Here is a 13,512-nt window from a genome sequence, read left to right on the forward strand (position 1 = left end):
GTGGGGGTATCAATATCCCATATCCCATTAAGTTTTTATCCCAATATCCCGTATCCCTATAATGTTTACCCCTAATATCCCAATAATAATTTTTTACAAATATCCCATATCCCTAAAACTATTTTGAAATATCCCAAAAAATCATTATAAATTCATTCCCAAGCCCATTTTCTTCCTCATCATCACAACGTCAACAATTTTGACTCTAAGAAAACCTTCTAGTGTTAAATAAGAATATATAATGTATGTGTCCAAAAGAAGAAGTGTTCCATCTTAGAGCCTTGTATAACAATCTCTTTTATGTGATGTTAAACGATAAATTTAGTGTAAGGGGTCTAATTTCAGACTTTTTTTTTAATTGTTCAAACCGTGATGCATTTGACTGTAAAATATAATTTTGATAGCATTCTTCTTTCATTGATAAGAAACTTCATCCTACACGTTAACCTACGTTGGAAAGAACAGAAGGACGCAACCCTGTCTCTTAACCAAGATTGCTCTGACATCCAATGGCTGTTTTGCCAGACAAGCTGAGACTGTGGGACGTCAGAGCACGTCCATATCAAAAAGTGGATATTTAGCATGCAAGTTCAATAACTCAAAATTTAACACAAGAAAGCTTTCTGCTAATGTATCTACATTACACTTAACTGTTGCAATATTTTTACAGCAGGCAAAATTTGCACAGCCCTTGTTTTGCAAAGAAATAACACAACATTTGACTCTGTGATCTTGAACTTTATGAATTACATAGATCCCAATATTTTTGTTACTTTTTTTTAATTTCCTTCCTCACAACACCAGTAATAGAAAGAAAATATATTAATTTACATTGATTATTTATTAATTATTCGTTATTAACATAGTTTATACAGCGAAATATCTACTTTTTGATATGGGACGTGCTCTGACGTCCCTCGGCCCCAGCTTGTATGGCAAAACAGCCGTTGCACATCAGAACAATCTGTAAAACGTGGAGACCTCTGAAGATCCTCGCCACGCCACGTAAAAAATAAGAGGTAAAACACTATAAAATATCCTGTAACCATATAAAGCATCAAAACAAATGAAAACATTGACAACAATAAGGCTTAACTCATCAGATGGATACATCTAACAAAAATCTATGATTATTTCAAGAAAATTATCAATGCATATGAGCATATAATATAAAAAAAGATGTGGTATGATTGCCAATGAGACAACTCTTCACAAGAGACCACGTGACACAGAAATTAACAACTATAGGTCACCGTACGACCTTCAACAATGAGCAAAGATCATACCTCATAGTTAGCTATAAAAAGACCTGAAATGACAAATGTAGAACAATTCAAACGAGAAAACTAACGGCCTAATTTATGTATAAAAAAATGAACAAAAACAAATATGTAACACAGCAACCACTGAATTAAAGACTCCTGACTTTGGACAGGCACATACATACAGAATGTGGCGAGGCTAAATATGTTAACGGGATCCCAACCCTCCCCCTAACCTGGGACAGTGGTGCAACATAAGAACGAACTATACAGATCAGTTGAAAAAGGCTTAACTCATCAGATGGATACAAATAGAAATACATCTAACAAAAACAGAGAGTGGACGTGACCGAGTACTTGTACATCCCATCAACAAAAAGACACTAAGTACAGATCTGAGAGTACTTGCAGTTACTGACAGCTAGTTCAAAGCCAATTACAACTAATAAAAAGTAATGCATCTGAGACTAAATTATCAATCATTACACATCCAACATCCAATGACACGGTAAACAACATCTCCGTAAAATGAGGATGTGCTATCCCGTTTGAAATAAAAAAAATTACAGGTAGAACCAAACTTCAAAACCAAATCTGTAATTTAGTAAAGATTTTAAGTGATTTGTGGTAACGAAATCCCTGACTTAATATTATTTACCAGTAATACATAGATTTCGTTCATTAAAATCCAAAACGTTACAACAGACACAGGCATAGCGGAGGTGTTGTGATATACAAACACTGTAAGATAGTGCCAAAGGAACATCACCATCCAAAAAAGGAAAATTAACAATAAGGAACGAAGTATGGAAAGCAATACAAATACTTTTAAAATTATCAATACACATGAGCATATAAATATCGAAAATAGATCTATACTTTTCGCTTGGGTTTGGGTGACTTTTAAATAAAACGACCATTAACTCAATTAAAATCAACAAAGCACTAAAATGATCTTTAATATTAAACTTTTTGGGGCAATTTTATCAAGTGAGATGTAATTAACTATTTCTGTACTTAACTTTTAAATTCAACTTATTTTTTTTTCATGTTAAAAATTCAATATCCTTATAAATGCATCAATATCCCATATCCCATTTACTTTTAGGACAAATATCCCGTATCCCTAAAATTAAAATGGCAAATATCCCGTATCCCAATATACCCTATACAAGCCTCACAAGTCGAAGAACACGTGCTTTATTTTGACTTACGCAATCAGCATCCCCCTTTTTTAAGAAGAACAAAATAAGACGCAAAACAGTAAATATTATTTCATCGCAAATAACTCGAGTACTGCTGTAACGATAATTTAGAATTACTTTAAAAGTTTAAAAGTAAAAACTTATAAATATTTCCTGTAAAGGGAAAACGGTAGTATTTAATTTTCCCAGCATTAGGTTGGCCTTTTGTGTACCCAAGGCAGGTGAAGGAAGTCAAATTAGGAGCGCTGTGATTGGATGTAAGGGTACAATATATTTTTTATTTATCTATGAATAACTGCAGTGTGTATATTTACAATATAAATTTTAAAACCTATTGAAATATTTTCTAGAGAATTATTCGAAAAGACTTGCAAAATTTCATAAATTTGGTGCAAAATGACGGTGGGCATGGATAACATAAACAAGCTCCGTTGGAAGTTGGTCATGATACTATTTGGCTTTAATTTTTAAAACAGAGTAATAAAGTACTAACACAACATATAACTGTTTTATCCAGGTTTTTATCTTAAAAAGTGGTAAATTTAGAAAATGTTAACATTGTCGCCAATCAGTGGCGTAGCCAGGGTTGAACCGATGTGGATGCGAAATTGTCGCCGAGTCGAGCGAGGCGAAAAAAAATTGGGACCATATTATGCAGAAAATTATATTTTTTTGGACATTTTCCAATTTATGCATGAGTATTCCCCTTGAATCCGACACTAATTAGATTTTTGTTTAATTTCAAAATACCAACCAATATATATTCATTTTCCAACAGAATTTTATTGTTCTCCCGAAAGTACCTTCATTCAATTCAAAAGTATTTAATGTTAAAGTTTCCCTCTTGACATCACAAAAATATAACAAGTACAGTGGCCCCTCTGTTCATGGAACTTCGGAATATAGGAACCGAAGTGATCCCCTTTCTCAGAATATAAGCCTCACAATGTTTTTTTTTATTGTCTTAAAGCGTTGCAGTGGACATGGAAATACCGGACGGCCTGCGTCCGTCTGGTCTTGTTAGCACTGTCATGTATACAATTCCTGCCAGCTTTTTGTGAAACTTGTATTATCAGCAATGTCTTTGACAATTGCGAAAATAAGTCCTGATCATCTATTTTGAACCCATTGGAAATATAAATCATAACTGAAATCCAATTGCATTTGTTCGGAAGCTGTTATTTCTCTCCTTCGATAAATAAAATAAGTGTAATGCTAGCGCTCGTCACTTTCGTATTTTACGAAAAGGTTTTCTCATTGACGAAAGTATTTCAAATCAATTTCGTCACTTTAATTTTGAAAGTGTAAAAAAAAATTCGCAATAAAAACCATAAATCTACCTGTCTTCATGTTTTTGACAAGTTTATGACCTCCAGGTAATTAACATTTTCAACAGGTGTTACAAGTTGTGATTACAACTAATCCGCTTATCGCCATCAGATGGGTCACTTATCCGTAATTTATTAATTAACCCCATCATTGAATGACCATCATATTTATTTCCCCAGGAAAATCTGTCAGTCGGCATTTTAACAACCAGGAGTATAATTTCGTCATTAATAAAAAATGTAACAACCCGGACAGTTCGCATTTGAATTTCAATATTTCCCAAACGATCACAATCTTAAGTTAGTTTGTCGTAGATTCGTCATTCAAAGGTATTTTCGTCATATTTGATTTAAATTTTTCATCAAAAGCTTTCGACAATTTCCATTTAAAATAAAGAACTTTAATGTGTTTATTCAAAAAGTTCACGATGTTAAACAGGTGCTTCCTGTACTGTGTTCTACGCATGCGTGAAAGTATTCTTTTTGACTATTTATAGACATTCAAAAGTAAACGTAAAATATGAAATCATTTAGAATCAATTAAACGAGAGAGACAAATATATCTCTTACTAAAGGAAATTAAATCGAAAAATGACAATTTTCTGATGAATCCGGACTCGTTTTGAATTTATTATCCACGTGTCACTTCCCGTTTTCGTTTCATTTTAAAACCGAAAGTAGTAAACGTGATCTATTGTTGATTTGTTTACAACCTCCTTTCAGTCATTATAATCGTTCCAAAAAGGATTTTATACATTTCAAACTTGATAGAAATGATTTCCAAATATCGACTTAGACGTTTTATAAGGATAATGATTATGCAGTGAAATAATCATTGCACATTAATTTCTGCTGTGATTCCTTGTTTAAAAAAAATAGAATCCAACTTTTGTTGCTCAGGAATGACCCCTGGAACAAACTGAAGAGAAATTGTGAACTAAATTTCTGGATTCCATGTCAGAATCTTTCATAATGGCCAATACAGTCAAATCATACAATAACTGCCAATCATGCTGGTGGGGTCGCCCCGATATTCCGACACCCCGTTAGTCCGACACCCCATTAGTCCGACACCCCACTAGTCCGACACCACGATAGTCCGACACTTTTAACATAGATTATGACATTATATATAACCATGCAAATGCTTAAAATACTGAACGGACGAAAACATAATTGCAAACTGCATTCGTGCATTAAAAGAGATATAAATTCAAACACTCAAAAACATGCTCACAGATCTGTTCCTATAGCGTCTATTTGATGTTGGGATGTATGTTCCCGGCCACGTCCACTTGTATTTTTGTCCTTCTGATGAGTTAATTTCATCTGACTTGTATAGTTCGTTCTTATGTTGTACTGTTATACATTTGTACCACTTGCCAAGGTTTGCGGGGGGTGGGGGGTGGGGGGTGGGGGGCTTGCATGTTTAATCCCGCCACATTATGGCATGAATGTGCCTGTCAAGAGCCTGGAATTCAGTGGTTGTCGTTTTTTTATGTTTTACATTTTTGTTTTTCGTTCATTTGATGTTATAGATAAGGCCGTTAGTTTTCTCGGTTGAATTGTTTTACATTGTCATTTCGGGCCTTTTATAGCTGACTATGCGGTATAAACTTTGCTCATTGATAAAGGCCGTACGGTGACCTATAGTTGTAAATTTCTGTATCATTTTGATCTCTTTTGGAGAGTTGTTTCATTGGCAATCATACCAAATCTTCTTTTTTTATGCCCACCTACGATAGTAGAGGGGCATTATGTTTTCTGGTCTGTGCGTTCGTTCGTTCGTTCGTCGTTCGTCTGTCCGTTCGTCCCGCTTCAGGTTCAAGTTTTTGGTCAAGGTAGTTTTTGATGAAGTTGAAGTCCAAACAACTTGAAACTCAGTACATATGTGCCCTATGATATGATCTTTCTAATTTTAATTTCACGGTTCACTGAACATAGAAAAGGATAGTGCAAGTTTCAGGTTAAAGTTTTTGGTCAAGGTAGTTTTTGATGAAGTTGAAGTCGTGAAGTGCAATCAACTTTAAACTGTAGTATACATGTTCTCTGTGATATGATCTTTATAATTTAAATGCCAAATTAGAGTTTTTACCCCCAATTTCACGGTGCACTTAACACAGAAAATGAGAGTGCGAGTGGGGCATCCGTGTACTATGGACATATTTGTTTTTATATATTTTGTAGCGTTGTCGTTTTTGTATGGATTCGTGTTTGTCGATGTGTTATTCTGGTAGCGTAAATTACGTCAGGGAGCTACCATTTGATTTTTATGGGGGGGCTAGGATGAAATTTGAAAAAAATAGGCAGGACAGGAGTTTTGAGTAAAAAAAAAAGGCAGGATGAGACACTTTGCAAAAAAAAAGGCAGGATGTTAATTTAGGTAAAAAAAGTCAGGATAAACTAATAAAAAAAAAGGCAGGACCGAATAGAGTGAAAAATAAAAAGGCAGGACATAGATTACAACTAAAAAAAAATGCAGGACAAAATTTTTCATCCTAGCCCCCCCCCCCCCCCCCCCCCCCCCCCCCCCATAAAAATCAAATAGTAGCTCCCTAAAATCCATACTCAAATGGCACAAAGAAAACAAACCAAAACACAAAGTTTCAAATAAAATCACTATGTAATCTGTTAAATGTATATCAGTTTGATATAACAAAACAGTTGAACAATAATCCTAATTCACTTTAACACAATATTACTCTCAACACTTCTAACTAACAATCTATCTTTTCTCTTTCTCTATTCTCTCTCGCATCCCCTTATATACATGATTACAGGCGGTATCCCGACGGTTCCAGAGATAGGGTACCTGGCGGTTTTGTAGATACCGGGCGGTACCTCAATGGTTCTAAAGATTGGCTACCGGGTGGTACCTTGATAGTTTCAAAGATGGGGTTACCGGACGGTACCCCGGCGGTTACAAAGATGGGGTACCGGGCGGTTCTTCAGATACCGGGCGGTGAATTTAAATAATATAGATACCGTTCAAATAAATAAAAATACCAGGCATTGCCCTATAGAAATGTAATTTAACCCTTATGTATTTAAAAGAAAGACATCTTACATAATAATAAATTATACAGTCAAACTAAAATCGGTACAATACATATATTTCGGCACGATTAAAACAACGTCATCACACAATTTTAGGGGAAACAAGCTCCATTATCGACAATCTCAGTTGACTTATAAATTCCTAAAAGGTGTAACTTCGCGTAATCTCAGTGATAATTAGATAGAACTGAAACTAGTCATCGTGATATATAACAACTCTTGGAAACTGAATTAAGATTATAAACAAACAAATAGGCTTAACCAAATTCAAATATTTATTGCCATATAAACTTGAAACAAAAAACGAAATAAGTATACAACTGATATGCATACACCATAATTTAAGTGCAAAACTAGTAAATAGTGTTTGTGGTCCGATGTCCTTATGCCGCTTGGATTACTTTTTAATGAAGGGCCCAAGTTTTATGCCAGAACAAATTTATAGTTTTACTGCAGCGCATAGAACAGCCTTATAGTGTACAGTACTTGCAATATGCTTTTATATGGACTGATTTCTGATTTTAAAAGTTTTATTATGCAACTAAAACTGTGTTTTCAGGTCATTATTAAGAGTTTCATGTAACTAAATCTATTATTTATATGCACTTAAATGTAATATTGGTTAAGATGAAATGTTTTATTTTTTGCGCGAATGAAATATGGTTTGTGGAGATTATTTTGACGTGTAAATTAAATGCTCTTCGTCGACAAAGCATAGTATCAACCCCAATTTACAAGTTATATTGATGAGAAGTGAAACCTGATTGATCTGTGAGGTATGAACACAACTGGTGATAGTTTTTAAAAGAAAATATGCTTGTATAAGTACGTCCGTAATATGTTGTTAATAAGGAACATGCATACAATTCTTGTAATGCATTAGCGTGCAGTATGGCCAATAAGACGACCCGTGTATCTAGTTATCATGATTATATTATGCATGATTTTTACTGATATATATTTGTCAAGAAGTTTGACAACAAAGAAAGGTTGTATGCTCTTTGGTTTGGTGGTTGTGTCTTTGACATATTCCCCATTTCCATTATATTTAAAACAAATATGCTCTTGAAATTTCATTGATTATATTAATGTACCGTCTAGCGGGTAATTTTCGTCGTCTGTGTGTGAATTTTTATGCAAAAATCATAATTATAGTTTTTGACATACTCTTAAATAAAATTTTGAATTATCACCAAAAAGTATACAGATCTTTACATTAATATAACTTAGAAGTGTATAAAGTTATTAGCGGTAATCAAAAATTATTTTTGAGATACGGCACGACATGTTAGAGACCCTCCCCCTTTTTTACAAAATATTAAATAAATCCAAACATTATTTTGAATCATCACCAAAATGTATATAGATCTTTAAATTGATATAACTTAGAATTGTGTAAAGTTTTAAACCATTATCATAAATCGTTTTTGAGATACGACGTGACATGTGAGCACCCCTCCCCCTTTTTCTTTTACAAAATAATCTGACATCACCAAAAAGTATATAGATCTTTAGATTAATAAAACTAAGAAGTGTGTTAACTTTTAAGCAATAATCATAAATGGCTTTTGAGATACGGCGCGACATGTGAAAAAAAAAATGACACCCCTGTTATACTTACAAAGTCCCGTAACTCAAAAAGTTTTAATCTTATTTTCATCAAAAAGTATACAGAACGTTTGACCATCACAAGAAACAACTACATTTTGTATGTTAAGTTTTACGAAATTTGGATGAGTCGTTGTTACGTTTCGATATATTTACGCCGGACATACAACTGGACAAACGGACAGACGGACATTTGTATACCATAGTACGTCCAGTAAAAATTTTGACGGGCGTATTAAAACAAACTCAGAACTGCCAAACATTATTTCCAATATTTGAACCTGCATTTATTTTGTTGATATGTTGATACCTGGCCTAGCTACATTGTAGATGCTTTTTGTAATAATATACATGTACGTGTTTTTTCTTTCTTGGTTCCGTGAAACTACTATCATTGCACATTCGAATACCGATAACAAGTAAGAATATACCGATCTTCTAATGAGACTTTCGTTGTAGTGTTGTTTATATTCTTCCAGATCAACTAGTTACATTGCAGGTTGTGAGTGCGAGTTTTTGTTCAAAACAACTTTTTTTTCCTTAATATTCAAATTGAGTATGGAAATGTGTCAAAGAGACAACAATCCGACCAACGAACAGACAACGGCCGAAGGCCCCTTATTGTTCTTCCATGCAGCGAGAAACTGACGCCCACACCTGGAGGTGTGTTTCAGCTGGCTCCTAAACAAAAATGTATAGGGATGGATTAATTGAACATTTGTATTGCCCTTTTTCTTGTATACTTACAAGTTGATTTTTTTGTTGCCTTTGATACATATACTCTAGGGATACCCCTTGATCTAAGTTGCAAAGTTCCTGAATTTGTGTTCACTTTTATTTGAAATACAATAGATCTATATAATAGGACAAACAATAAACAAACAAATAAGAAAGAACTCAAAGTCTTCGGAATCTGTTAAACTACCCAACGACTGTATATCTTTAATCAACAATATCGAATCAATTCATTTACCAATAAATGAGTTAAAGTTGAAGATTGTTGTTTGCATCTCCCGCAATGGAGGGGTGAGGGGTAAGAAATTCCGTTCGGATAGCGGGTTATTTGACAAGTTAATTGATGTGGAAAGTATGTGTTCACAGTTTCGGTATGCAAGTTATCTTATGTTGTTCCTCATAAAGATAAACATTTTTTATATTTACATAATAGTACTATCGATGTGTCCCTGCAGATTGCTCTCTAAAAACTGGTCCAACACTAGGTTCACAAATTAGTACATTTCTGTTTAACAGCTTACTACTATTGGTCGGGATTAATTGTAATTGTCGGACTATTGGGGTGTCGGACTAATGGGGCGTCGGACTAATAGGGTGTCGGACCAATGGGGTGTCGGACTAGTGGGGTGTCGGACTAATAGGGTGTCGGACTAACGGGGTGTCGGAACATCGGGGCTGCCCCATGCTGGTTGGTGCCTCAATCCCTTAAAATCTGACTAAGCTAGTAATATAATCATTGGTCCATTGCTTTTACACAAAATAAGGTTGATTTTAATAGCGCGCAAAAGTGACTAAAGCCCTCAAAATCCTAGCTTAAACCCTGCTGGGACATAGGTACTCTCTTGAAAATAAAATTAAAATATTTGTAACTAGATGGAGAAGGTATTTATTAGCAAAGAAATGATAACACTCCATTATACAAATACAGTTTTTATCACGTTGTCTTTCGCGTCACAGGAAACGTTATCAGGAATATGATGGTTTAACTTGCTCAATTTCAGACTAAACATTCGGACTTGTTATAACCACCCTCTATGCTTGTCGCAGCCGACGACAAGATGCGACATAGACTTTTCACGAAAAAGTAGAGAACACTTTTTTTGCGATTTATCCATCTTGTTTAAATACACTAAATGATCCTATAGGAAAGACCACGCATACTGCTTTGTAAATGATTGGACGATATTTTCAAATCCTCACCCTTGTAACATTCAGATATCACCGTTTGTACACATGCAATCATATTTTTATTAAAAAAAAATTGTTTTCCAAAATGATGTGGATGCTTAAGCATCTGAGCATACATGCAAGCTACGCCACTGCCAATGGCAGAATAAATAGTACCGTTTTCCCTAAAGAAATATCGTATCGTAATTCCGAATTCATTTCGTATATTACAATCAAATTGATACATCCGCGTTTCCGGTTTCTATTCAGACTAGAAAGATGCATGTTGCACAGCATCAATTTGTCAGATAAAGTCATTAAAAACCTTTTCATTTGCTTTACAAATCTCTTTAACCTTTTACATAACCCGTACGAATCGTTTTGTTGTTGCTGCAAATCAGCCATACCGGTAATGGGTTCTGAATTTGAGTGTCCATGAAAAATAAGCTACACATCATATGATTTTTAACCCCCATAACAATTACCAAAAATACAAGAAATCTACATGGGGACCTTCATGACAGCTTTTGGTCATTCTCGACTAAGGGGGGGGGGGGCATGAAGACTTGGCATTTGAATGGTTGAAAACGGCAATAAATGAACATATTGATACTTCTAATTCTATAATGAAAATTCAAATAAATATAATTTAAATAAGCAATGAATTAGCATGTTCACCATTCCTTGTATGGAGGGATAAAATACTTCCGATCGCGCTACACTGTACAGCGTAGACACGGTTTGTAATGATGAAAGTTCCTCCATGGTTCAATTTTCATCCATGGAGATCCCTGCTATAACTTTAGTTTAAGTAAATTGAAATCTATGAAATTTTGACACAAGGTTTATGACCACAAAAGAAAGGTTGGGATTGATTTTGGGAGTTTTGGTTCCAACAGTTTAGGAGTTAGGGGCCAAAAAAGGGCAAAAATAAGCATTATTCTTGGTTTTCGTACAATAACTTTAGTATAAGTAAATAGAAATCTATGAAATTTTGACACAAGGTTTATGAACACAAAAGTAAGCTTGGGATTGATTTTGGGAGTTTTGGTCCCAACAGTTTAGGAATTAGGGGCTAAAAAGGGGCCCAAATAAGCATTATTCTTGGTTTTCGCACCATAACTTTAGTATAAGTAAATAGAAATCAATGAAATTTAAACACAAGGTTTATGACCATAAAAGGAAGGTTGGGTTTGATTTTGGGAGGTTTGGTCCCAACAGTTTAGGAATAAGGGGCCCAAAGGGTCCAAAATTGAACTTTGTTTGATTTCATTAAAAATTGAATAATTGGGGTTCTTTGATATGCCGAATCTAACTGTGTATGTAGATTCTTAATTTTTGGTCCCGTTTTCAAATTGGTCTACATTAAGGTCCAAAGGGTCCAAAATTAAAGTTAGTTTGATTTTAACAAAAATTGAATCCTTGGGGTTCTTTGATATGCTGAATCTAAAAATGTACTTAGATTTTTGATTATTGGCCCTGTTTTCAAGTTGGTCCAAATCGGGGTCCAAAATTAAACTTTGTTTGATTTCATCAAAAATTGAATAATTGGGGTCCTTTGATATGCAAATCTAACTGTGTATGTAGATTCTTAATTTTTGGTCCCGTTTTCAAATTGGTCTACATTAAAGTCCAAAGGGTCCAAAATTAAACTAAGTTTGATTTTAACAAAAATTGAATTCTTGGGCTTTTTTGATATGCTGAATCTAAACATATACTTAGATTTTTGATTATGGGCCCAGTTTTCAAGTTGGTTCAAATCAGGATCCAAAATTATTATATTAAGTATTCAGCAATAGCAAGAAATCTTCAATTGCACAGTATTGTGCAATAGCAAGCAATTTTCAATTACACAGTATTGCGCAATAGCAAGAAATCTTCAATTGCACAATATTGTGCAATAACAAGAAATTTTCAATTGGAGTTATCTTTCTTTGTCCAGAATAGTAGTTGAATCAACTTAAATCATTGTTTTATACAATATACAATGTATATTCACTTTTACTACCAACTGATAAATTAAAACAATCTTTACCATTCAGTGATAACAAGCACTTTATTTTACATTTTAATATTTTATGATGTATTTAAATGAGTAGTTATTGTTGCAAACTCCATTAGGAATTTGAATTGAGATCAGTTTTGGAAAAAGGGAAAGGGGGATGAGAAAAAAAATGGGAGGGGGCGGGGGGTTAAATTTTTCTCATTTCAGATTTCATAAATAAAAAGAAAATTTCTTCAAACATTTTTTTGAGAGGATTAATATTCAACAGCATAGTGAATTGCTCAAAGGCAAAAAAAATATTTTAAGTTCATTAGACCACATTCATTCTGTGTCAGAAACCTATGCTGTGTCAACTATTTAATCACAATCCAAATTTAGAGCTGAATCCAGCTTAAATGTTGTGTCCATACTTGCCCCAACTGTTCAGGGTTCAACCTCTTCGGTCGTATATAGCTGCGCCCTGCGGAGCATCTTGTTGTGTTTTGGTCTGTTTTTCTTAAACTATAAGCAATAGGTCAACTATATTTGTTGTATGGAAGAATTGTTAGCTGTATATGCCTGCCTGGCATGGTTGCTCTGATGTTTAGTTTTCTTGGCTAATGTTAAGTTTATTTAACAGTTGCAAGAAACCTTTATACAAAAAATTTAGGACTACAAACATGTATCAACATAATATCAATGATTAGTAAAGAAGGCGAGGCATGTCAGTGTGTGCAATCTTGTTTACAGATGAAAGTTACAACATTTAATGTTTGATTTTTGTTTGTTTCAGATTGATGAAGATAGTATAGATGATGTTGGTGACCTTAAAAAGTGATGAGAACAGTTCATTTTACTCTTTAAATATTAAAATGATAATTTACACTACTTACTTCATTTGAATAACAAATGTGTTATTGGTTTGGGGATGTATGGCTGGCGGGCATGTGTGTTCAATAACATGACAAACCCTTGGATGAAATATTTTCAAATTTAGATATGTTGTTTCCTATGACTAAATGAATAGTGGGAGATATTATGGACATAATTGTGCAAATCGTGATACAAGCATGCGCATGAAATTTGGTATAAAGGTTGACTAAATGATACTTATAAAAAATCCGCTGCTGGCCAGAAAAAAAATCAATTTTTCAAGATGGCCACCA

At 34.1% G+C, this 13,512-nt stretch overlaps 1 protein-coding gene across 1 annotated transcript in view; it reads left to right on the top strand.

The window, feature by feature from the left end:
* Window positions 1-13,234, top strand: part of LOC143076147 (density-regulated protein homolog) — a 45,719-nt gene extending 32,485 nt beyond the window's left edge. Inside the window, exon 7 of the mRNA XM_076251820.1 lies at window positions 13,140-13,234. Within this exon, the coding sequence (XP_076107935.1) occupies window positions 13,140-13,184 (45 nt within the window). The 3' untranslated portion in view covers window positions 13,185-13,234. The remainder of the gene's footprint in view (window positions 1-13,139) is intronic.
* The last annotated feature ends 278 nt before the right edge of the window (window positions 13,235-13,512 follow it).

The sequence above is a fragment of the Mytilus galloprovincialis genome, chromosome 5, assembly GCF_965363235.1.
Source record: "Mytilus galloprovincialis chromosome 5, xbMytGall1.hap1.1, whole genome shotgun sequence".
NCBI classification, from domain to species: Eukaryota; Metazoa; Mollusca; class Bivalvia; order Mytilida; family Mytilidae; genus Mytilus; species Mytilus galloprovincialis.